This window comes from Coffea eugenioides, chromosome 5 (genome assembly GCF_003713205.1).
Source record: "Coffea eugenioides isolate CCC68of chromosome 5, Ceug_1.0, whole genome shotgun sequence".
Taxonomy (NCBI): Eukaryota; Viridiplantae; Streptophyta; class Magnoliopsida; order Gentianales; family Rubiaceae; genus Coffea; species Coffea eugenioides.
In genome coordinates, this window is record NC_040039.1 from 6,608,314 (window position 1) to 6,634,902 (window position 26,589).

The window sequence follows — 26,589 nt, forward strand, 5'->3', positions numbered from 1 at the left end:
AATGCATTAGACTTTAGACCATAGTTATTAAACTCGGCCCGGAGAGGAGATCGGCGAAGGAGGTGGGTCAACGGGTCACTGGTTCAACCGGTGGGTGAGTGGTTGAACCAGTGGGTCACTACATATATTTAAATATTATATTTTATAAATTTTGATATAGGATATATGAGATAAATTGTAATAAATAATGTCATAACAAATATTCATTTAATTTAATTTGCTATAGAATATTTAATTCATATAAGAATCAGCAAAACATAAATTTAATTAGTAATCCACCAAACTTCAAGTGTAGATGTTTATTGTAATTATCTAGGTTGTTTACAAATTTTAAATGCAAAAAAATATTTAAAAAACAATATTTGTCTTTAAAATAAATTATGTAATATGTTATTTTTGAAATCTATTTTATAATTTATAGAATATAAGGGTCATAAGTTTTATTAAAAAATTCCAAATACATTTGTTTTGGAGAGTTTAAAAAAATAAAGATGAAATTAACAAAACATTCATATAGCATAAGAATATCCTTTAATGAACAAGTGACAAAGTGGCCTGGTGGTGAGCTACGCACAAACAATACAGAAGGTCTGAAGTTCGAATCCAAGCAAAGGCTTGGACAAACATTTTTTCCTCAAACTCGGTCTGCCCACAAAACCGGCCGGGTTTCCGGTTTAATCCGGTTGAACCGTCGGTCCGTTGAAAAGTCAACGGTTCATATATAGAAACGATCCAATTGAAGAACCGGCCCGGTTTAGTGCCAGTTCGCCAGATTGACCGGTCGAACCGCCGGACCGGACCGGATTTAATAACTGTGCTTTAGACCATGGTCACCATCACCGGCCGACTAAGCCCAATTAGATTGATACTATAAAGCCTTATGAATAGTGCAGGATGAGCCGGTTATGCCGTGATTTGTGTGAGCTTGAGGGGCATTTTGGTCCTTTGCTGATGGGTGGCAGTGGCTCTGCTGGTATTTTGCTTTTGTCCGCTGGCTCTCTTGCATTGTAACCTTGCTCTGTCCGCGTGGCTCTTCATTTTGGTAGTCAGCAATTACTATTAAGTTAGTGGGCGGTTGGGCGGTCAGCAAATGTCTTGAAAAGCTTTCTAGAGTCTTCATTCTTTCTAGAGTCGTTGGTCGTTGCTGTCCGAAGCGGTTTGTGGGTCTGCATGGCTCTTATTCTCTTTTGCTCGTTCTCGGTCACCAATTTGCTCTCATTATTTTCTTGCTTGTGTTCTCAGCTGTTCAGCAAATATAACTTGAGAAAGTTTCTTTTGGTTTTGAAGTGCTTTACTATTCAGCAAACTTAGACCGTGAGCTCAATCTCTTTTTGGCTCTAATTTTTCTTCTTAGTTTTCTTTCGCAGCTTCGGAAATAACTTGAGAAAGTTTCTTTTGGTTTTAAAGTACTTCACTGTTTGATTGGCTTCGCTGGAAATTCATTTTTGTTGCTGTGGTTCTTTTGTATGGTTCATTTTAGACGTTTGTTTGGTTTCCGCTTGAGCTGTGTATAATATGCTTTGAGAATGGGTCGAAATAGAGTATATGGAAGTTTAGAAGAGGCTCGTGCTGAGAAAAATCGAAGGAGCCGCGAGCAACGTGCTGCTGCTCGGCGTGGGACAAAGAATGATGCGCCATTAGGAGTGTGTACATTAGCTGTCATGGCTTTTAATATACATGACCCAAATGCTGTGAATCAGCCAAATATGGGCGTCGTTGAATCTTCATTAGGTTCGGGCTCAGTATTGCCATTTGCAGAGAACAATGCAGAGCACCTTCGAGCTGTATGTCTGTGCTTATTTTGAGCATTTCTCATGCAATATAAATTGTTGTTTAAATCTTTTGGAATAAATGTTAAATTATTTATGTTAACAGTGGTTTCGCCTAAGCATGTACTTTGGTAAGACAAACGAGTTTGACTTAGTTAAGCATACTAAACTCACAGTCTTTAACTATGCTTTGGGTGTTTTAAAGGAAAATCAAGGAGATGTATCTAGGTCTGCTGGTAATGGTGCTAGCGAGGTTCCAACAACTAATTCAGATGCGGGTGAATCATCTTTGCATAGGCGACGTCGGCGTACAAGACGCTCTGTGACTAATCCATTGACCACAATAATTACAGAGCCTGCAGTATTGCTCAATAATGTAGAGCAATTTCCAACCGTATGTTTGTGCTTATTTTGAGCATCTTTCATGCAATAAGATTGTTGTTTAGACCCCTTGCAATAAATGTTAGACTACTTATATTACCGGCTAGACTAACCAGTGGGTGAGATATTAGTTTTTGTCTATTATAAGTCAGATTGACTGACTTATTAGGCACACTGAATTCATGGTCCTTAAGTACGCTTTGGCTGGTTTGCAGGAAAATAAACAAAATGTCTGTGCGTCTATTGCTGATGGTGCTAATGAGATTCCATCAACTAATTTAGATGCTGGTGAACCACCATTGCGTAGGCAGCGTCGGTCTAGAAAACGAGCTATGACTGATCCATTAACTACAATAGCTACAGAACCTGCTGTATTGCCTGATGTTCCAAGTTGTCCATATTGTCATGCAAAACGATTTCATCAGGAACCACCTGGTTTTTGCTGTGCCTCCGGTAGTAAATTAATTACTCCTCTCACACTCCAATTTTCCAGACTAATACCCATTATAGTAAATTAAGAAATCCCAGCTACCTGACGCACAGCGTCAGGGCAAAAAACTAGTGTAATAATAATCTTTACTATACTAAAGGTGGGAGTTCGGATTGCTACAGTAAAAGTGGGCCGGTTATAGCGCGATTTCTGTGAACTTGAGGGGCGGTTTGGTCTTTCGGCATTCAGTGGTGGTGGCTTTGCTGGAACTTTCCTGCTATCCGCGTGGCTTTGTTATGGGCACTGAATAGGGAGCCGCCGAATACACCAGCTACGCCTAACATGTGAAATGGGTGCCCAGGAGAAATTCCATTTCAACGAAAATTTTGCCACTTTGGATACATTCAGCCCAACAGAGATAGAGAGAGCGAGAGATGGTCCTGCACTCGTGGCATCTACCTTTGACTTTGATTTTCAAACCCACATCTTACCTTTTAAACATTTTCAGTATAGATTGTAGAAGAAACAACTTACCATGTTGGACGAAATTCGTACTCATCTTTCGTAGCCATTTTGTTGACAATATTAATAAAACTCAAACCAATTGTTATAATGGCTCGATACTAGAGGTGACAAATCAACCCACCTAATTAAATTTATCTATACCCGTCCATGAATAGATGGTATAAGTTCAAAATTTTTGAATTAAATTTTTATATTAATTTTTATAGTACTTAGTTCAAATTTTTATATTCTTATTATTCAATTATTAAATAATAGATAATTTTGTAACATAGAGTATAAATGAAAAAAATTGGTAATTAAATTTATTGAACATTATAAATAAATATTTAAAACTAATAATGGGTACAAAGAGTGGTATAAATTGATAACTTGTTTTGCAAAAATAAATTTAAATGAGTTTACCAAAAGTTAAAATAAATAAGTTGTAAATGGGTAATTGAGTTACCCAATTCATTTTTTGACTTACCCATTTATACCTATCTAATTAAATGGGTATAAATGAGTTAATTCACTTATAGCCATTACCCATTTTATCCAACCCAAACCCACCCAAGTCACCCATTTCGACACCTCTACTCCATACTTTATATTCGAGCCCAACATTTTTGTTTTCCCACTTTAGCTTTCTTGCTTTGTTTTACCCTGAGAAGCAAGAATTTTCATGATAAACTGAATTTGTTCTTCACTACGATTTCCCTTGTGTTCCAACAAAGGAACGTTTAACTTAAAATAAATATTTCGACCAAGGGAAAAAAAACCAGTTTAAAAACAACTACATATAACGGTTGAAATCAATCTGAGTCTATCACTCCATCCCCCTCTTTTCTTTTATAGTGTAAGTGAAAGAAGAGCTCGTTACTCTGTCTCACTATGTCTATTTATCCTTCGTTTTACTGCAAAAGCTTGATGAACAATACCGTAAAACACAGTACAAGTTTGCACTTATTCTCGAGAAATTATGCCTTCCCGCGAGAAAGAAGCAAAAAGTTGAAAATGATGAAATAGTAACATGCAATTGCATATTTCATCATAGAAACTAGCAAGACAAGCAGCCACAGACCGTGGTTCACGCACAATCAAAATAATATATTGCATGAAAAAGAAAAACAGAGGAGAGAGGACCATGGGGCTATTAGCATTGAACCTCAACATCCGGTTCAACAAAACAGAGGAGCAACAAACATACGAGCTTAAGAATAAGTTAAAAGGAGAAACATTTACATATTTGTGAAAGGGGTGATCTTGATGACTAACTCAGGGAAAACATCATCTGGATCATGAATATGGGGATTCTGCTCAAAGATGTAAGGATCCCCACATTTTCCACTGATAGTATGCAGAGTCTCTCCTTCACGTACCGCATGAATCTCATCACACGGCTGTTCAAGTAGTAATGAAGATAATATTTGCTGCTTCTACTGTTGCACTTCAAATTCCTCCTCAGTTGATTCACAGCAGCTTAACACCAACTTTAAAGCCAGGAACAAGGCACAGTACCAGAACACAATCTCTGCTAGAACTGTCGATGGATGAATGCGGCCTGACATGTTATGCTTTAAATTCAACTCTTTCTCGAATTCGCAACGACAATTGTTCTCTCTCTGTCTCTCTCTATAGCAAGTATGTGCATGCACGTGTACCAAAAAATTATCTCAAGTGGAGGAGAGTATTTGCAAGACTCATAGTATTGAGGATCAGCAGGAGTTAATGTTGTTGTTGCGAAGTAAGCTAGAGAGATGATGATGTTTGATTTGACGTGATAATCGTTTTGGAGTACAAGTGCAGGTCATTAGAATGGTTAGACAACAGTGTTCCTGCTAGAGGGACAAGATTGAAACGGGTTCGTTTCTTGCGGATCGTAGGTAACTGTCTCAAGTGAAGAAATATTGGAACATATGAAATGAAGGAGAGAAAGTTCGTTTAACTACTTTATTAAATGGTAGTGAATACTTGAGATATCTCTTGATCATAATTAAGAAAGCAATCATTCAACATTTTTTACTTGCTCTCGAGTCTCAAGTTTCAACCATCCTTCGCAGCACCATCCTCGAAGATGAACAAAATTCTTGTGCCTTAATCAGTCAACCGTCGTTACAAAATAGTTAGAAAAAAATTTCCAATACGGTCAATCCCTACTCGATCACGCTTCTTGATAACTACCTGAGGGTACGAGAGACCTCTAGATTCTTTCCCTGGCCGACGTTTTCGTTTTTCTCTGTATCATCCAACAGCTTCGTCTGGTCTCACGATTCCAATTAGTTTAATACAACAATTTCCTAGATTTCATCTATGACCTTTCTTTTAGTCAAGCAACACACAAACAGTTTTCTGATATACTGATATTATGAGCAATCACTGCTTCCTTTTGAGCTCTGAACCAGCAATATGACCGCTTTCTTCGCAGTAAAAAGATCAAAGTTGTCAGATTCTTCCTTCTAAAATTATTGATCCCCTTTTTCATAAACTTACATCAACAATGTAATTCCAGTGTGACTTAATCTTTTGTAAAGTTTAAACCCATACGTATTATAAACGACCTATATTCTTATGTGATAACACAGTACCGAAACACTATGGTTTCTTTTGTTTACACATCTGACATTTTTTTCATCCAACGTCTTTAAAGAATCAGTTGATCTTCATTCTACATTAAATGTATATATCTATATACATACACTGATACATCTATACCTTCTATACAAAATGACTTTCTAATTATCGAATGCAATCATATTACCAATTATCATCGTTTAACCTACTCCATAAAATTAAATTAAATTAACACAAGTTAGGGCAACCTCGCGCGTAGCGCGAGGCCTAAAAAACTAGTAATAATATAAAGCCGGTGGCTCAAAAAGCAGCTTGACGGACAAATCATACGCAAAAACCAGATGATGGCAATATTTGCAGTGTGACTAATTGACAAAATAAACAATGGGCAAACAATATTCCTTTTGCCTTCTTCTCCCAGTTTCCCTTTCTTGTATACGGCTGTCCAAACTCCTACAATTAATTTGTATTCTAACAGTTAAAATGTCACATAAGTACAAAAAGAATGAATCCAGTACTCTATACCCCTAACAATTTATTACAGGAAGAAAAATAAAATGGAGGAACAAAAAGCTAGCCAATATGTAGAGTTCTTTCTTTTTCTTGCATCAATATACAGTGAGTTTACTATTAACAAAAAACTTGGTACCTTCTTGGTTTTTTTTTGTTTTTATTCGGTAACGATAACAATTGTATAACCTATTCTATCCTAATTTACAGGAAAGGAAGAGTCTAAAGAGGCTTTTTGTATTAAAAACTAGTAAGCATACAAATCTGACTAGATCAAAGAAATATTTTAACACTATTTTTAAATTTTTTTCTTTGTAAGTGTAATTTGAACCTTGCTATGATCCCTACAATCCAAGAAGGGACTTAAATCCCTCCTCGTGACCACTGAGTTACCTTCTTGGTTTTACTGATTGGATTCCGTTCCTCATGCACAGTTCACTTCCTCCAGCTCCACCTGCAACTGTTATTGATTTTTCCGGCTCAGCTAATATTCTTTTGCCACGGCAACATGCCGGTCCTTGTTTCAGCAAACGTATCGATTATACGATCCCGCAAGCCAGTGTCCTTGACCTGACAAAACCTGCTCGTCCAATCTGGTGGTTCAACAGTACTGGTCCCTAAACCAGGTGTTCGATCTTTGGACCGTCCATTTCGCTTTTGTTTCCAATCAGAGACATATGTAGCCACCCTCATGTCGAATTTCTGCTTGAACACTTCCCACACTTGGTACTTATAGTGGTTGATGACTAGCATGTTCTTGCCCAAATTGGCTGGCCTCAAACCAGCCTTCAAGTGAAAATGGTGCACCATATTGATCAATGTATCATTCAGTGCTTCAGGTTTCACTATGCTCTTGTGCCTCTCCGGAGACTTCATTCGACAAGTGTACCCAACAGTTACCCCTTCCACAGGGACCTTGCGAAGGCCCGACGGGCCAAAGTTGTGACACGAGGCCCGTAGCTCTACGATCTCTTTTGACTTGGACTGGTTCTTGAGAACATCATGGAGTGACAAGCCCGATGGCAAGTGAAAGAATTCGTCAACGTCGATGAATCCAACCCATTCACACGAATCCCTAGCCCGCAAGGCACAATGAGCAAATCCAGCTTCCTGGGACTTGATCCACGGCCACACATGTCGCGAAACATTGTAATTATCATCAATTAATGATTGGATTACGTCCTTAACGTCATCAACACTGTTGTTATCGTAAATAAACCAATGTTCCACGCCAATGTGAGCGTGATACATCACCCATTCCCGTAGAAAGCGTGCTTGATTTCTTAGCATGGTGCAAATGCACATTTGGTGCCGTTTCTCGACTTTTGGGCCGAGCTTCAAACGGGTTTCGGGCCTTGCAATTGAATTCAACATCTTCCTCCTACCAACTAGCCTAACCGAAACCTTGATTGAAACATTCCCATGCCAATTCTTGTGTGACCCATTCAAGATGCTCCTAGGCGTCTTGCAACGCACAATTTCCTGAGCTACTGAAACGGCGTCGGATAACAACGTTGACTTGGGTCTCGACAAATCCCAACCGTAGACGCACTTGAATTTGGAAGGGTCATAGACCCGTCCCGACCGTAGGTTAAAACCTTTGACAAAAACCACCGTGGTGTTGTCATGGTCGATCATCGCCTCATAGGCCAATGAGTCCCACCGATATATGGGCCCGATTGGGAAGTTGCCCTTGGCCTTGAAGGAAACAGAAACCACCAAGCCACGTGGCACATGTGGGCACCGTACGATCTGCCGATCCAGGTGTTCGTCCTCCACTGATTCTGGGAAGAGCTCAAGCTGATCATGATGATGATGATTATTGGTTGAGTTGGGCGAGGACAAGTATATACATCTGATGTCATCTTTGGTAAATAACGGAGTTGACGGAGGGTACTTTAGGAACACCAGAACCTGGTCAGGAAGAGCTACCGTCTCTTGAATTGTGATGGCCGGAGTCGCCGGCGATGATTCGCCGGAAACAGCTTCCATCGGGAAAATATGCAACGTGGACTTGAGCTTTGGACGAAAGTACTCATCTACATAATCACACGATCAATTAATTAATCATAAGTTTTAGTTCAATTATAGAAGTCATTCATCGACACTTCAATTTCACTTCCCACAAGAGAATAGTATTGGATGGCATGGGAATTTTTTTTAATCCAACAGAAATCAATAATATATCAAAATTCAAACCCAACAAAATCCAAAAAAAGAAACGTATTAGCAAATTCAGCTATTAAACTCTTTCTTGGGATTTAGCGAAACTAAGCTAAAATTCAGCAGTTAAACTGATTTCTTGACTAGATTTTTTCTTCCTGAATATACTAGTTACCAGTACCTCTTTTCAAGGAGAAGAAGTGGAAGAAAGTGAAGCCGGAAAGAAAAACCAGGACGAGAGTGAAGAAGAAGAAGGTATTCCTGGGTAACCAGAGACAAGAATGTTTCTTGCGATCTTTCAAAGAACTCAGGCCGCCCACCAAAGCCGTCGCGGCCACCATCCTGATGAGGAGTACGTGATCACTGAGAAACCATCACCGGCATCACCGGAACCCGGCAGATTTAATTTGCTTCCTAGAAGTGTCAGTTTTTTCTTGTTATTCCACAACAGATATTAATGACCCAGAAGAACAAGTATAACTGTATAAGTAGGGGGGGTTGTAACTTGTAAGCAGCAGAAGATTCGAAATCCCCTGACAATTTTGGAGATAACTTTTGAGTGGGTGGCTCTATTCAGCAGCAGAAGAAAGATAGTAGTGGTTTGAGTAATTAAGACTTCTTCCTATATAGTACTTGAAAGCTCTAAGGAAAGCTTGTTGAAATAAAGGTTTAGAGAGAATACTGGAACAAATCGATAGATAGAAGTTAGAACATCAACAGCAACAGGGGGAGGCTGCTACTTTAACTAATTGAAAAAACAAAAATATTAAATGTGAGAAGCAGACGGCTTCAACGACACCTATTTTAGTAAATTGCCACATATACATTATAATTGTATGGGAAAATGACTAATTTTGTCCCTAAATTATTTCACTACTGTTGATTAGTCTCTAACTTTTATTTCTAATCAATTTGATACATGAACTTATCAATTCTAATCAATTCTAATTAAGGATCTCTATGGCAGTGCCACCGCCTAAAAATGATCTGGCTCCTAATTGATTAACTAAATTGGAGTATTTTGGAAACATCACTCGCAAGACTTTAATAAATCAAGTAAATTATATAAAAAAATCACAAGATTAAATTTTAAAAAAAAATTATTTGGTTATTTTTTGACACGATTTACTTATTTTATTACTGTCTTATAAGCCATGTTCTCATAATTCCTCTGTTTAATTAGTTAATTAGGAGTCAGATCGATTTTATGTAGTGGTGCCACTGTCGCAATCCTTAATTGGAATTGCAAAACAAGTTTGAGTATTAAATTGCCTAAAAAAAAATTAGGGATTAAATCGATATTAGCCAAAAAGTTTAGGAACGAAAATTCACCATATCCCCCCAATTATCCTCTATAGATAATGTTAGAATAAAAGGAACACTTAATTTCGTTGAAAAGGCTCAACTACACCTGTTTCAAAACTATAATGTCATATATACATTATAATTGTCCTCTAGGATTACTTACAAAGACGAAACCAGAAATGCATCTTGATGGCGCGAATTTGAATGTATCTAAATTTATATGTATATCATAAAATATTTTTAAGTTTTTATTGGGGCAAACTTTAAATTTGAAAAGAATGTTCTAAAAATTTCTAATTTTGCAAGAGATGGAAACTGAATTTTCTAAAACTTTGAGAAGTGGTTGGTGGGGGGGGAGGAGGAGGAGGTGGTCCTCGCCATTCCCCCTGATTCCATCCTACTTATCTTCTGATAATGTTGGAAAAAAAAGGAACACTTAATTTCGTTGACAATGTTCAAAGAAAAAAAATAAGCAAAAAACGAAAAGGAAAATAAATCACAAATGTGCATCCAAAAACGCAACTTATACCATTATTTACACCAAATCTTAAACAAATGTAATATTTCATCAATTACAAACTGTTTATGCATTGAATTTGTGTATTTAGTAGGTTAATGGCAATTTATAGCCGATTTATTCTTAATTTAATTATAAATTAGTAGTTACATGTAAAATGCCTAAACCATAATTATTAACTACATAATTGATTATTACATATAAATTCAATATTAATATAACAATATGATGTTAGACTAAGTAATAAAGCAGCAAGTATTGTAAAATTAAATATCAATTAAATGAATAAACCTTAAAACTTAAATTCTACTAGCTTTAACTTTCAAAATTTTGATATCAAATGTTGAGCCCCACCTCAATTTTTTATTTGTATTGATCCCAGTACATTTTTTAGGGAGCAAACATCTGTAGTGGTACAATATATCTTATGTGAAATTTTTTAAAAAATTATAAAGGTCAATTGACCCCATTCGGAGCTTTGTAGCTTCGCTCACACTTATAACACATTATCAAACTGGTGGGACTATTTTTGTCAATTAGCAGTATGCTTAAGGGTTAGTAATTTGCAATTTTACACTAATAATTCTGCTTGGATTCACCATTGATTTTAGTGTGTTTGGATAGTAGATTATTTGGGATAATTTTGTGAAACACTTTGAGATAGATATAATACAAAATAATTTACTTCACAAATTTCAATCACTTTTTTTATTTTTCCAATCATCTTTTTATCTCACATACATCACATCACATCACAAAAAGTGCTACAGTAATTATTTCAAATAAATCATCCAAATAAACTCTTATCCAAACATAACATTCTGATGTGATTATATGAGATAAAAAAATAATTAAAAAATGTGTTAATAATACAAACAGATAAAATTTAGCAAATAATCTTTATCCAAACAAATAAGTGTACAATGTACACCTCTCATGTCGTCCTGGTTTTGCTCAGGAGGGGTAGGATTTGGGGTTTAAGAAGCCGGAGGGGGGATTAAGGGTGTGGAGCTTACTCAATATATCGAAATTGCCTAAACTGTATTTAGAAAATTCTCACCAAACAAGGATTATAAGGGCCATTTATGCTTTAATGCCCAAGAAATCACCCGAAGCTAGACCAAGTTTCAAGGGCTTTGTGAATAATGGTGACCGCAAAGTTTGTATTTCAACCTCGAATTCTTTTCTTGAAACCTACAGTCTATAAATCATGAACTCATAACAAATTCCATCTTTTCTATCTTAAAGAAAATAAATTCCACTTATTTTCCTTATAAATTTTTTGCTTTTAATTTGTATACATATAGGGTATGCCCTTATCTACCAGTGAAATGTATTAGAGTGAAAAAAAAAAACAGTATAATAGTAACCTAATATCCAAATCTAAAATTGTTGATTATATATATATATATATATATATATGGTCAGATGGCAATAATTTTCAACTACTTTTGTACTATAGGAAAAGGAAATTAGCCCAATGAGACGATTAGAAATTCGAACCACACGGGTGTAATATGGTACCCGTTACATTTGAGAAGCCCGGAATTCATTCATGGCATCTGATGCCAAATATCCAAAACGGATGGCAGTAACCAAATATCCAAATCTAAATTTGTCAGTTTCACATCACAAAATTGATAATTAGATGAGTGAAAGATCCACAACAGCTACGTGTCCATCTAATTCATTTTCGGCTTTCATTTTCTTGAGGCGGCTGAAAGGGAGATTTCCAAAAGGGATAATTGCAAAAACCTCCTCTAAGGTTTCTGACAGTTGCACTCATCTCCTCTTAGATTTTGAAAATAGTACTAATCTCCCCTAACATGAATTTGGGGCACAGGGTGAATTTACTCATATACCCTTAGAGTTTAAGGTTGTTAGTAAGCAAATTTGGGACAAAAAAAAGGAACAATAAACAAGTTCAAGATAACTAGTTAAACAAGATCAATGATTATTTCTTACCTAATAAAACATTGTAAGTGCACTTACAAAACATTGCCACAAAATGGTGCCAATTAATGCTCCAATATGATATTATTTTGTGATTGACAGCACTTGAGAGGACAATCCAAATTGTATATTATCTGCATAAAAGAGAAGTAGAAGCAAGAAAAATGTAGGGGAAAGAAATTTCTAGACAAGACTCCATAAGAAAATAAGTTCTAGTAGTTTTCGTTGAACTCATTTTATCTTAAACATTCATAAAGCAAAAGGAGAAAGAAAGTAGAAATCAAGGCAAAATCTAAGAAATTTTTTTGTTCAAAATTTGCGGCAATCAAAAGACAATAGGTAAGCAATCCTTTATCATCTCAACTTAATACAAAAAGTTTCTTTAGTAAAGGAGAGTTTTTGGAGTTGGTTGTATACTTTATACATTTTTGAATCTCATATTCATTCTTTTACTAATACAACCTCACAATAAATAAAAAGGGCATAAATGGAACAAAATTATTATCTCACTTCTCACAAGATTTTTTTAATGACATTTTCTCTGACATGTGCTGAATCTGCTATCAAAACCTTAAGTTCAAGAGAGGTTAGTGCTATTTTCAAAACCTTAGGGGAGGTGAGTGCAACTACAAGAAACCTTGAGGAGGTTTCTGCAATTATCCCTTTCCCAAATGATATACAACATTCAGAAACGTTTTTGATACGCAATGTAACTGTCCTTTTAAGCTCATCAAGCTGGACTTGGACTACGGCGCTTCGACAAATTGGAATCTCAATAATGATTCTGACTCCTCGGCGTTTAGTTGGATGTGACCATTTTGGGCTTGCAGTTCAGCCTAGCCCATAATCGTACAAAGTGGTGACTTTTGACAGCCCATTAGTGTTACTAATTCGCAATTCCTATTTTCAATTTTCTTTTGTTAGGGTACAATTATTATTACCTAGTTTTTTTTCAATAAAAAAAATTTAATTTCATTACAATATCTGCACTGCTGAAAGAAAATACATCAAATATAAAAATGAAATATAAAGAGACACACAATTTGAAAACCAACATATCCAAAATAGGAAGATAACATTGAAATTCTAAAAATATTTTCCATCCAGACGAGTCACTCCGGCCAATAGATCTATTAATGGTTAATGAAATTTAATTAAAAAAGAATTAAAATAGGATATTCATTAAGGATGCATGATAACATAGTCGAAAATGGAATAGGTATGAGATACAAACTTGGACAAATTATCCATTACTTATTTTCTTGACGAACAGATAATAAGATAAAAAACCATTGGAATACCAGTATCAATCAAGAGGAACCTCAAGCTCTTTGGATTAGACCCTAAACCCACAAGCCTTTAGGACAAAAGGAAAAATGTTGTCAAAGAAAATAGTGAAGTAAATAAATTAAAATCCACTTCATGATAATCCAATGACTAGGAGCAAACAAAAAGTCTTAGAATAGAAATTGTATAAGAAAATGCCACACAACAGAGTGCATAGGAAATTCCATTTACAAAACAACTTACAGTTACTATGATTTAAGCGACAAATAAGGGTAGCGCTTAAAAATGACAAGCATATATCACAACAAATGTGGCCAAAAAAAACATGCATCAACCATATCAATCATTTGGGTAGGTAATACTTGCAATACATATTGCCAGTTCAATTACCTTATGTTGCATTTTCATTTGCACCTTATGTTCTTTTTTCTAATAGGCAACAAAAATGATAAATTAATCGAATGTTCATATAGCTCATGAAGCCATTAATGTGTGATCTAGAATAGGGTTAACTGCAACACCGTTTTTCCTCTATTAGATTTTAACTTATCTATGTATGGTCTAGGAATGAGAAATCCATACTATGCACTTCTAAGATAAGGATTCAACTTGTAAGAAAAAATAATATTTTTATAAAATTCTTTAAAAGATTTTAACAAATTAAGAAGAAAAATTATATATCACAGTTATACATCTAGTCAAATATAAGTTTTGTAGGTCAGGGTTATGTATATGTTCATTAAGTTTTGAACATGAAGGCGGGCGTATGGCATTTCAAGCTACTAAAGTCCTGTTTGATAACCCAATTCAGCACTTAAATTTAATGGATTTAGATCTTAATATATTCAAACCGTTTGATAACCAAAAATTGAATATCTGAATTAATTAAGTGGCACTGAATTTTCTAAACAAAACTTGCTCCCAAAAGTAAGTGATAAGCTATTCACTTATCACTAAATGTAATATGTACTCAAATGTATTAGATTTAATACTTAACAATTCAATAACTTAATAGATTCAGACTTTAGATTTCAGATTTCAAACTTCAGTTTTTAAACTTCAGTTTTATCAAATGCACCCTAAGAAAGTTATTTATTCTTAACATTATACACATGCAATCTAAATTTGATCCACATATTAGCACGTTTTTATATCAGTACATCAATAATCCAATTATGCACACAATATGGCTTAGTTGTAATTCAACTATCATTATATGAAGATTTTCCTATATTATTATAAGATTGTACCAAAATATTCACACTGCCCAACAAAGTAAATATCACGTTATTAATAGCTTGCAAATGAACATATGACCAGGGGAAACTTAAAGCCTCACATCCTAATTTTAAAAGATTGTAAACACAATGTATTTCGAGTCCTAGAAAATCTAAACAAACGATTTTTTTCCTCTGGCAATGCCCCACACTAACAATAATGTGAAGGCACATGAACTTTGTGAGTCCTAGACCAAGGCCGATCGTGCAAGACCGCAACTTTGGCATCGTTGTTCATGTAGGTTTGAACAAAGAAGATATCCAAATGCTTTTGAATATCAGTCTCCCAAATCATATCATAATTATTTGCTAACCTCCTTACCTGCAATGTTTTTAAACTCGGACCGGTAATTGAACCAGTTGAGTTATTGGTTCTCGGTTTAACCAGTTCAATCGGCCAGTTCACCGATTCACTATTTTTTAATTTAAAAAATCTGAATATCATCATTCCCAATCACCCCGTCACAGTGATAACCCTTGTGATGAAATTGATCTCAAATTCCTAATTGCTTTCACTTCATCCTCGTCACCAATGTTACCAAATAAATTTAACAATTTTGGACACATTAATGTTAACTAATATTTTCCCGAAAATAAAAATTTCTCCAAAACATGAAAAAATTAAAAAATAAAGTAACCTTGTGAACATTCATCACTGTAATTTCACTATAAAAATAAAGTAACCTTGAGAACATTCACCTCTTTAATTTCTTCTAGCCACCAAGTGAAGAAAACTTCAAACAAAATCATCACAATTTAAGAAAAAAAACTTCAAAGCACAAGGCTAAAAAAAAGCACTATATATAAATAAAAAAAATGCATCATATAAAAACAAACAAAGAAAAGTTCACACTAAAAAAAAAAGGACAAACTCAATATATAGAAAGAAAGAGAAAAAAAAACTTCAAGAGATTAAAGTGAAGAAATAGAAAAAACAAAAAAATGTAGAGATTGATTAGAAAAATGAGTTTGTGAATGAATTTATTAGCCATGAAAATCCATGTGATTAAAGAAGGAGAAGATAGAGGTGAGATTGGAAAAAAGAAATTGGAGACTTTGGAGAGTGGAGAGAAAATAGGAGAGAAGAAGATGGCAGCTGAGAGCTAGTACTTGGCTTATGTCTCTTTAAGACTTCTTAGGGCATTGAGGTTTTTCTTTTATTTGTTTTCCTTCATAGTTATTAGAAAAGATATATCTTGTACAACTTGCAACAAAAGCTAGCAGTAGTGTAGTGATATCACTTTGGTTTCCTGTAACAAGAGTCCCATGTTCGAACTTTAGCATCAACACACATTTTTACCAATTTTAAAATCAAAGTGAGAAGAAAATGAAAAATCGGGGTTCACTAGTTCAACCAAGTTTATTGGTTTTTAATGAGATGACCAGCTTTGACCAGTTTGATCACTATTTCCGGCTTTGGTATACAATCGGACTGATGGCATGACCGATTCGTGATTCAACCGTCCTGTCCGAAAACACTACTTGCCTGAAGGACACTAGAGTCCTTATGATAGCCAAACATAGAGAATAGAGAACCCTCTGTCTGTAATTTAAGCAATACCTATTGCATCCTCTTTTACAATTCTTGCATTAAATAAAAACTTTTTCCTCAACCAAGGTGGCCATCTTTTATCCTCTTCAATAGATCTTGACTTGCCATGATGCTCTTGTTAATTTTTATGGACTAGAATTCAATGGGATGTCAACAACTTTTGCAACTAGAAATAACATAGAGAATAAAAGACGAAGACGTTTTTGGAGGTGACGAAGGAAAAGAACTTAGAAGAACTCAACAAAGATGTGCTCAGTAAGACCAAGCTAAAATTAAGCACTTCCTTAGTTCCTACTATAAAGACTAATAGTCAAGGTGACATAGTTTCAATCGTAAATTTCATATATTTTTAAGTGCATTTACTTCAATATTTTAGGTGTTGATGACCTCATGTAACTTCCAAGCATTTGTTTTACATTGGATGATAATACATGAATGCAAATACAAAAAAAAAAAATTCTAAACAACCTGAAAAGGTAGACCCTTGAGGGACAAAAGTTCCCCTTGAACCTTACAAGTAAACTATTGGGTTTGATGGTCGAGCCCATTTGGTGGGCCAAATCACAAACTAAAATTCATAACACAATTATTACTTAGTCAAAATTTTTGACTAGATGATAAGTGAACCAAGTCATGTTTAATTTGATGAATGGTCAACCACAAGATCAATTGTTCAGCCGTAGATTTCATTTTGGAAATAAGTGATTAGCAGCCATTTTTTGGTTAGAATGAAGAGAGAGAAAGAGGGAGATTGGGGAGAAAAGGTTAGAGAGAGAATGAAAGTTTGCAAATTCAAGATCTAGTTCAAATGGTGGTTTGAAACCCGATTGAGATAAAATTTTAGCCACACGATCATCTTATCAAACTCTACTTATCTATCGGTTTCGATTTTTGCAGTTTCTCTTTGTTTGGTAACACCGTTCCAAATCCACTTCTTAAAAACTTGTAGTTTTTGGGAGATGAATTTGTAGCAATTTTATTTGGTTGATTTTGATGATGTTGTTATAATCCGGATATATTGGATAGATCTGTGCATTCCCATTATTGTGATACCGGAGATTTTGACTGGACTAGATCCCAAGTTTTTCCTAAGTTGGATTTTTCACGTTAAAAATCTTGTTTTCCTATGCCTTTTAACTTTCTACATTTTACTATTACTGTTAATATCTTTGTTTGATGATTTGGTTTATTTTGTTTTAATTGGTATTTACGAAAAGAGTAATTTGTCCTGAATTAACTCTGACATTGTATGTCTGTACCAGTATTCCTTGCCAACAAAGTGGCATCAGAGTAGCCAGGTTGGGGCTACTCATTTGTATTGGTTAAAATGGATGACTCAGATAATGATTGTATGATAAAATTGAATGCAACTAGTTATTCAATATGAAAGCCTAGAATGAAAGATTACTTGTACTATGAGAGTTTGTTTGAACATGTTCTAGGGGATAAGGTTAAACCAAATGATATGAGTGATAAAAAGTGAGATTATGCACAGGAAAACTGTTGGGTAATATTACAAAGTGAATTGGTTAGAGTATATTTCAATACTTTGCTAATGACACTAGAGTTAATGTACTGTGAAAAAACTTGGAAGCATATATGAAAGCAAAATCGATTTAAACAAATCCTCTTGTCTGAAGCAGATTATTTGGATGATATACAAAGATGGTGTAGATATAACTGAGCACTTGAGTAATATTCAGAGCTTGATAAACCAAGCTGCTATTTTGAACTTGAACTTAGATGATGAGGTGCAAATTTTATTGTTGTTCAGTTCACTACTAGATAGTTGGAAAATAATGATGGTATTTGTTAGTAATTCAATTCAACTAAATGGTGTGCTCGCCATGGCCATAGCAAAAGACACTATGATGAATAAAGAGCTCAGGAGTAAGGAACAAAAAGTTGTTAATGAATCCCAGGCCTTCGTAATATAAAAGAAAGAAAAAAGGGGGAGAAGCAAGAGCAAAGAACCCCACAACATGAATGACAAATCTAGAGGTAAGGCTGAGTCGCGAAGAAATGATACACGGTACCATTGCAAAAGGAATGGGTATTACATCAAAAAGTGTAGAATTCTAAACCAAAAATAAGTTGAGAAAAAAGATAAAGGCAAGGTAAAGAAAAAAGATGAAGAAGAGACTACAGCAATTATGGCAACTCATGATGACATGTATTTTGTGATGATAGTCATGTCAATATCACTTGAAATGATAGGGATTGGGTAGTTGATTTGGTTGCATCCTATCATGTTACTCCCACGGGCATTTCTTCTCAACCTACATCAAAAGAGACTTTGATTATGTTTGGATGGAAAATTATGTCTCGTGCAAAGTCATTAGTATGGGAGACATATACTTGGTCACAGATACTAGGTGCTAGATGGTCTTGAGAAATATTCGACATGTTTCTGATATTCCTCTTAATCTTGTTTCCATGGAAAAGCTTGATGATGAGGACTACTTATTTCTCAAGGTGAAGGCAAATGGAATCTCAGCAAAGGAAATCTTATTGTTGCTAAAGAAAAGAAACACAGTACCCCCTACTTAATGCAAACCAAGTTGGGGAAGGGAGAAGTGAATACAATTTGTGATTTTTCCATTGATCTTTGACACAAGCGATTTGAGTACATAAATGAAAAGAGGATTCATACACTTATTCGGAAGCAACTTTTACTTGAAATTAGAAGTGATGCATTTAAATCTTGTGTTGATTGCATTTATAGAAAACAACACATAATTGCATTTTAAAATTTTTTTCCATTTAAAAAGTTGAATCCATTAGAATTGGTGCACACTGATATTTGCTAATATGAAAGATAGGTCTCTTGGTGTTGCTATTTAGTTTGTAACTTTTATTGATGATTTTGATAGATCAGTTTAGTGTTTTGTTTGAAATCCAAAAACCATATTTTGGAGGCATTCAAAAACTTTCATAGCAAAGTTGAGAAGGAAACTGGCAAGTAGTTAAACTGTGTTCATGCTGATAATAGTGGTGAGTACAGGGGGTCATTCGAAAGTTACTACAAGTCCCATGGATCACACTAGAAAAGACAGTGCCAAAGACTTCTCAAGAGAAAGGATGACAAAGAGGATGAACAGAGATCCATCACTGAATGAATCATGTAAGCCCCCGGTGCAACCCAATGAGTACAAACAATTTCACAATAATGCACAAAGATATATCAAATTTAAGCACAATAAAGAAAACTTAATTAAAGAGAAAAGATAAGAAATGCAAACCAAATATCAATCCAATAGCCTCTTCAATTGATGGCGATGCAAACCAAGATGTACAAGTGAAGGTTCACTCCTTCCTCACCCCAAACACTCTTTGGTTGAGCCAAGGAGTTTTACAACAATTCTAGTTAACCCTCAACAACCTACACTTGAAAGATCACTCACCCAATTAAGAACTATTTTATACAAATGAGGCAACCTTCACCAAGGTTTTACCACTCCAAGTGATAGGTTCACCTTCACCAAGGTTTTCACTTGAGCAACCTCACAACCCAACTTTCCCAACCCCTTGTACAACCAACAAAGAATCTTTCTACTCAAAAATCTCACTTGTAAGCTTGTATTTTGTGTTGGCAAAAGTCTCTTGTCTTCTTGTGCTTTGGGGTATTTATAGAAGGTGAGAAATGGCTTCAAAAGGCTCTCTAACGGTCAAATATTAAATGCTGTCAAAACTAGCCGTTGGCCTGTCGGACGTCCGAGACCTCCTGTCGGACGTCCGAACCCTGCGTCCAAACCACCTGTCGGACGTCCGAACCCTGCGTCCGAACGTAGGCAGAGAGTCATCAAATCTTTGCGAAATTTCTCGGACGTCCGATGCGATCGATGTGCGTCCGAGGCGTGCGTCCGATCCTTCCGGACGTCCGATGCTTCCTCACGAGCGTCCGACAGAGTTTCCTTCTTGATGTTCTTCATCCTTTCGGACGTCCGATAGCGTCCGACATGAGTGCCCTGTTTTTGCTTCTTTTTTTATGCCACAAGAATCTATTCTAACAAATTACTCACATAAAAACATTAGCCCAAATCTACATTTTGGTTTGATAATCATCAAAACCAACCAAGGTCAACAATCTCCCCCTTTTTGATGATGACAAACAAAATGAAGATTTCTTTTATCAAATAAGATCAAATAAAGCTCCCCCTTAGAAAATGCCACATTCAAAGAAATTTCAATAAATCCTACTCCCCCTTTTGGTATCAATCAAAAAGCAAACTCCCCCTTTATTTTTCAAATCAAAACCATATAGAATGTCAAAACTTTTCATAGGGTCCTTGGGAGTTAGTACAACATGATCTAGCAATCCACATGGATTTCATACCTTTTCTCATATTTTTCTTTACATAGCAATCATTTTGCATATGTCCAAATTGGCAACAAAAGTGACACATGATAGAAGTATCTTGCACATAAGTGGATTTAATGCAACTAATTTTCTTAGCAAACTTATTTGTGCCTTGAAAAGATTTGCTTTCTTTTGTTTGAGAAAACTTTTGTTTTTCATTTTGGAGAAACTCGTTCAAGTCATTAATTCTTTTCTTTAACAAATTTTGTTCCTCCAACATTTTTTCATAAAACTTTGTTTTCTCTTCCAACTTCCTTTTCAAATTATTTTTGCAATCAAAAACACCTTTTTGATTTTCCATTCTCAAACATTTGTTTTCTTGAAAAAGTTTGGAGTTTTCTTCCAACAAATCATTTATTTTTGTTTTCAAATCTTTATTTTTAGCATAAGACTTTCTCAAACTTTTATGCATTTTAATCATAAGAATATGCACATCATCATCTTCATTATTTTCATCACTAGAAGAGTGATAAGAATTTACCTCATCTTCTCCAAAGGCCATTAGTGCCATTTGGGCTAACTCTTCTTTTTCTCTTTTTGAATTGCAATCATCCCATGTAATTTTGTAATCTTCTCTTGAACTTCTCTTGTTGAAGATCTTCTTGAATCTTTTGATTTGAGGAGTTGTATCATTGTCCACTTCCATATTTTCATTACCCATGAAGGATGGGTTATCCCCCACTTGAGATGCTTTAAAAGCTATGCCTCTCGTATACATTCTTGCATTTTCTTCCTCTTGCACTTTGAAATTCAGCTTTAATTCATAAGAGGTTAGGGTATCCACAAGAGATTCAATGGACATAGAATTTAAATCCTTTGCCTCTTCTATAGCATTTATTTTGTTTTCCCATTCTTTTGGCAAGGCTTTCAAAATCTTTCTATTTTTCTCACCCAAAGAATATTCTTTTCCAAGCAATTTAAGATCTTCAATAATGTCACAAAATCTACTACACATCTTATCAACATTTTCAAGAGGATGCATTTTGAAAAATTCATATTGAGAAACAAGCAAAGATTTCTTTTGTTCTTTAATATCTTGGTTACCTTCATGAAATACACACAATTTATCCCAAATATCTTTAGCTGATTTACAACCTTTAATCCTACTAGATTCATTTACATCTAATGCATTGTACAATATACACATGGCCTTGGCATTCAAAGAAAGGTATCTCTTGTCTTTTTCATTCAATTCTTGTCTAGTCTTTAATCTACTCAAATTGGTGGTAGAGTCAACTATTCTAGCTTCATAAGGACCATCTTCTACCACATACCATAATTCAATATAAACGGATTGTAAGAAAATCATCATTCTTTGTTTCCACATGCTAAAATGAGAACCATTAAACATAGGTGGTCTATCAATAGATTGCCCTTCTAAAAAAGAAACTTTTATGGTTGCCATGATCTTTACTCTAAGCGGTTAAGCTTGATCAAAAGAGACCAAGTTCTGATACCAATTGTAAGCCCCCGGTGCAACCCAATGAGTACAAACAATTTCACAATAATGCACAAAGATATATCAAATTTAAGCACAATAAAGAAAACTTAATTAAAGAGAAAAGATAAGAAATGCAAACCAAATATCAATCCAATAGCCTCTTCAATTGATGGCGATGCAAACCAAGATGTACAAGTGAAGGTTCACTCCTTCCTCACCCCAAACACTCTTTGGTTGAGCCAAGGAGTTTTACAACAATTCTAGTTAACCCTCAACAACCTACACTTGAAAGATCACTCACCCAATTAAGAACTATTTTATACAAATGAGGCAACCTTCACCAAGGTTTTACCACTCCAAGTGATAGGTTCACCTTCACCAAGGTTTTCACTTGAGCAACCTCACAACCCAACTTTCCCAACCCCTTGTACAACCAACAAAGAATCTTTCTACTCAAAAATCTCACTTGTAAGCTTGTATTTTGTGTTGGCAAAAGTCTCTTGTCTTCTTGTGCTTTGGGGTATTTATAGAAGGTGAGAAATGGCTTCAAAAGGCTCTCTAACGGTCAAATATTAAATGCTGTCAAAACTAGCCGTTGGCCTGTCGGACGTCCGAGACCTCCTGTCGGACGTCCGAACCCTGCGTCCAAACCACCTGTCGGACGTCCGAACCCTGCGTCCGAACGTAGGCAGAGAGTCATCAAATCTTTGCGAAATTTCTCGGACGTCCGATGCGATCGATGTGCGTCCGAGGCGTGCGTCCGATCCTTCCGGACGTCCGATGCTTCCTCACGAGCGTCCGACAGAGTTTCCTTCTTGATGTTCTTCATCCTTTCGGACGTCCGATAGCGTCCGACATGAGTGCCCTGTTTTTGCTTCTTCTTTTATGCCACAAGAATCTATTCTAACAAATTACTCACATAAAAACATTAGCCCAAATCTACATTTTGGTTTGATAATCATCAAAACCAACCAAGGTCAACAAATCAAATATATGCTCTCCAATGCTAAGCTATCAAAATCCTTTTGGGATCAGACAATGATGATATGACCAAATGTGATCCCCAATAAGGTTCTTCGATTCCTTTTTATCCTTAACTTTCACATCAAATTCTTACAATAAGAGAATCCATCAGATTAGACGAGGTTTAACGTCCTTCTCATGTAAGAAATACTCAATAGCCGAATGATCTGCATAAATGATAACTTTAGAATATTAACTAAGATCAAAATTTATCTAATGCAAATATAACCGTCAATAGCTATTTCTCCATGATTGCATAGTTGAGTTGTACTTCATTTAACAACTTACTTGCATAGTAGATCACATAGAACCTTTATTCCTTCTTTTGGCTTAAAACTACTCCCATCATATAGTCAGTTGCATTGTACATCAACTTGAATAGTGAAGACCAATCCAATGAAGTAATATTAGAGGTGAAATGAATTCTTTCTTCAACCTATTAAAAGCAATTAAACATTCAACATTAAATTGAAAAGAGACATGTTTACAAATTAATTTACATCAAGGTTTAGCTATCTTGTAAAAAATTTTAATAAAACATCTATAAAAACCTACATGTCTAACAAAGTTTCAAATCCCCTTGGCATTGTTTGTAGGCGATATTCTCTTAATAACTTCAACATTTTCTTTGTCCTCCTCTGTTTCTTTTAAAGAGATCTTCTGTTTCAAGAAAAATACTTTTTTTCATTATGAAATGATATTTCTCCCAATTTAGAATAAGATTTGTCCCTTCACAACTCTACAAAATCAAATCTAAGTTATGGAGACAATTATCATAGGAATATTCAAATGTTAAAAACTCATTCATAAAAATCTACATAATTTTCTTAATATAATCAAAAAATATAACCATTATGCAACGTTAAAAAGTAGTAGGGTATTGCAAAGACTAAATAGCATCTTTCTAAAAGTAAAAGTGTCATAAGGCATGTAAAAGTAGTCTTCTCTTGATTTTTCAGAATTATAACTATTTGGTTTTAACCTTAAAAATCATCAAAGAAACAATAAAATTCATAATCAACTATTCACTCTAATAATTGATCAAGAAAGGGTAAAGAAAAATGGTCTTTTCTAGTAGCATCATTTAATTTCCTATAATCAATATACACTCTTTACCTTACCATAAGTTTAGATGGAATTATTTCATTAATTTTATCCATTATCATGGTAGTTCCACTTTTCTTTGGAACAATGTGAATAGGCATAATCCAAACACTATTGGAGATAGAGAAAATTATACTTGTATCAAGTCATTTGAGAATTTCATTTCTTATCAACTCTTTCATTTTTAAATTAAACATTCTTTTATTTCAATCACCGATTTGCAATTATCCTCCAAAAGGATGCAATGCATAGATGTAGAAGGGCTAATGCCTTTAATATCTGAGATTGTCCATTCAATTACTTTTTTGTCCTTCTTTAGGATTCGTAATAACTTCTCAAGTTACTCATCATTTAAGTAAGCACTAATAATCACCAATAGAGTTTTATTATCTCTAAAAAAAATTCATATCTTAGACAACTTAAAGTGGTTTGGACTCTAGTTTTCTTTTTCTTGTCCAAAACTTTTACAAACATTGCCCCTTTTGTACGATATTTGAAAATTCAAGTATTTAGCCAATTTTTCTACTTGTTCATAATCTCTCTTTTGCAACCCTAAACTCATCAAATAAAGTTCAAGCAGGTCGAAGTCAATGTTGACTCGACTTAACTCTTAAGTTAGTTTATCAATAGTGTCAATAGAACAGAAATGATTATCAACAGTGCCAATAGAATAGACATGATCAGTAAAAAAAAAAAGATATTTTTTCATTTATTCAAATTAAATTAGTTTATTAACATTACCAATAAAACAGACATGATTATCAACATGCCAATAGAATAGACATGATCAGTAAAAGAAAGTATTTTTTCATTTTATTCAAGTTAAATTAGTTTATCAACAATGCTAATAGAACAAACATTATCATTAACAGTCTCAATAGAATAGACATGATCAATAAAAGAAATATATTTTTTCATTTTATTCAAGTTAAACTCTACTTCCTCTTATCTTACTTGAAATTTAGATTTGTCATTTTTCACATCCATAATAGTATCCACAATTGTTAAGAATGGTTTACCAAATATAATAGGCATGGATATATCTTTTTCTCATATCTAAAATAATAAAATCTACGAGAATGATAAATTTTTACACATTAATGAGCACATTCAATGGATATCTAATTGATTTATCTGCTAACTGTAAGATAATATTATTACATTTAACCTTACTCAAATCTAATTGTCTCATTACAATATAAGAAGTTAAAAATGCACCAAAGTCACACAAAACTTTTAAAAATTCAATGTTACCAATTGTGCATGGTATGGAGAAACTCTCCGGATCCTTCAACTTTGGTGGTAGTTTATTTTGGATAATGGCACTACACTCTTCTATTAGGGCTATGGTTTCACAATCTTTCAATTTTCTCTAATGAGTCATGATCGCTTTAAGAAACTTTTCATATCAAGTAATATGCAAAATAGTATCAACAAAAGAGATATTAATATGCAATTGTTTAAAAATTTTCACAAAATTTTCAAACTTTTTGTCAAACTTATTTGATTTAAGCCTTTGAGAGAATGGAATGCAGAAGATATAAGAATGATAGTGAAAAATGAAGGTTGATCTATATTTTACTCTTACTTACTACTTCCCCCCACACTTACTCCTTTTTCTTGCTCTCCATTTCTTTTTCCTCACACTCATTTTTCTTTTATTTGTCTATCACTGGAGGGTCTTCTAGTTGCCTACCACTATGAGAGTAATGGTTTTAACACGCTTATTTAGATTAACCTCCATTTTACTAGGTAATTTCCTTAGTTTCTATTATTAATAGAATTAACAATTTGTCATATTTGAACCTCTACATTTCTATACATGCTAGTCAATTAGTTCAATTTTTCCTCTAATCTTTCAAGTCTCTCCGAGGTACCCTTAACTATTTTTTCCACCGCAATTTTTCATGCCAGTTTAGTCTCCATAGGTTATTGTTTTGATTGGAATCCTAGAAGATCAGTAGGTCTTTATTGATTGCTTTGATCTCTCCACCGAAATTTGGATGATTGCGCCATGTAGACTCTATGAATTTGAGTAGGAGTTATTTTATGATGATCGTTGTAATTATCGATAAATTGCATCTGTTCACAATCAACACATTTATTAGTTCATGATTCCCTCTACATATGGTACAACAAGCAACACTTATGTTAGGTGAAGAACTAGTACCACCTCTCGTTTGCCTAATAAGCAATTTAATCACATTATTCATTTGGGCACTCAACATATTGAGAGTATCCATTTTCAACATATCTACAAATCTTGTTGGATTACCTCTTTCATTTACTCATTGATAGTTGTTGGCCGACATCTCCTCAATTAGGTTTTGATCTTTCTTGAGGGACTTTCCCATTAATGCGCCACCCACAGCTGCATCAATAGTAGTTTTAGTTTGACAGGTCAAATCATTATAAAATGTTTGAACTATAAGCTAATCAGAA

The 26,589-nt window shown here is 34.6% G+C and overlaps 2 protein-coding genes across 3 annotated transcripts; one reads left to right on the forward strand and one right to left on the reverse strand.

Moving 5' to 3' along the window:
- Positions 1-1,149: 1,149 nt before the first annotated feature.
- LOC113770938 lies at positions 1,150-2,259 on the forward strand. Its single transcript, XM_027315567.1, has 2 exons — positions 1,150-1,784; positions 1,975-2,259. The coding sequence occupies exons 1-2, from the start codon at positions 1,527-1,529 to the stop codon at positions 2,182-2,184; spliced, it is 468 nt and encodes a 155-aa protein (XP_027171368.1). The 5' UTR covers positions 1,150-1,526; the 3' UTR covers positions 2,185-2,259.
- Positions 2,260-5,940: 3,681 nt separating this feature from the next.
- LOC113770936 (glycosyltransferase family 92 protein RCOM_0530710-like) lies at positions 5,941-8,807 on the reverse strand. 2 transcript variants are annotated; one of them, XR_003468441.1, is made up of 3 exons: positions 8,510-8,807; positions 6,559-8,204; positions 5,941-6,108 (listed from the first exon to the last, which is right to left on the reverse strand). XR_003468441.1 is itself a non-coding variant. In XM_027315565.1 (2 exons), the coding sequence occupies exons 1-2, from the start codon at positions 8,667-8,669 to the stop codon at positions 6,646-6,648; spliced, it is 1,719 nt and encodes a 572-aa protein (XP_027171366.1). In that variant the 5' UTR covers positions 8,670-8,807; the 3' UTR covers positions 6,448-6,645. The 2 variants fall into 2 exon arrangements, 1 of the variants encoding a protein (XP_027171366.1); XM_027315565.1 differs by lacking the exon at positions 5,941-6,108 and having other exon boundaries at positions 6,448-8,204.
- Positions 8,808-26,589: the final 17,782 nt, after the last annotated feature.

Coding starts and splice junctions, on each gene's coding strand:
- LOC113770938 (XM_027315567.1), top strand. CDS start 1,527: ATGGGTCGAAATAGAGTATATGGAAGTTTAGAAGAGGCTCGTGCTGAG. Junction 1,785..1,974: donor ATGCAGAGCACCTTCGAGCT/GTATGTCTGTGC, acceptor GGTGTTTTAAAG/GAAAATCAAGGAGATGTATC.
- LOC113770936 (XM_027315565.1), bottom strand. CDS start 8,669: ATGGTGGCCGCGACGGCTTTGGTGGGCGGCCTGAGTTCTTTGAAAGAT. Junction 8,205..8,509: donor CTTCTTCTCCTTGAAAAGAG/GTACTGGTAACT, acceptor GTGATTATGTAG/ATGAGTACTTTCGTCCAAAG.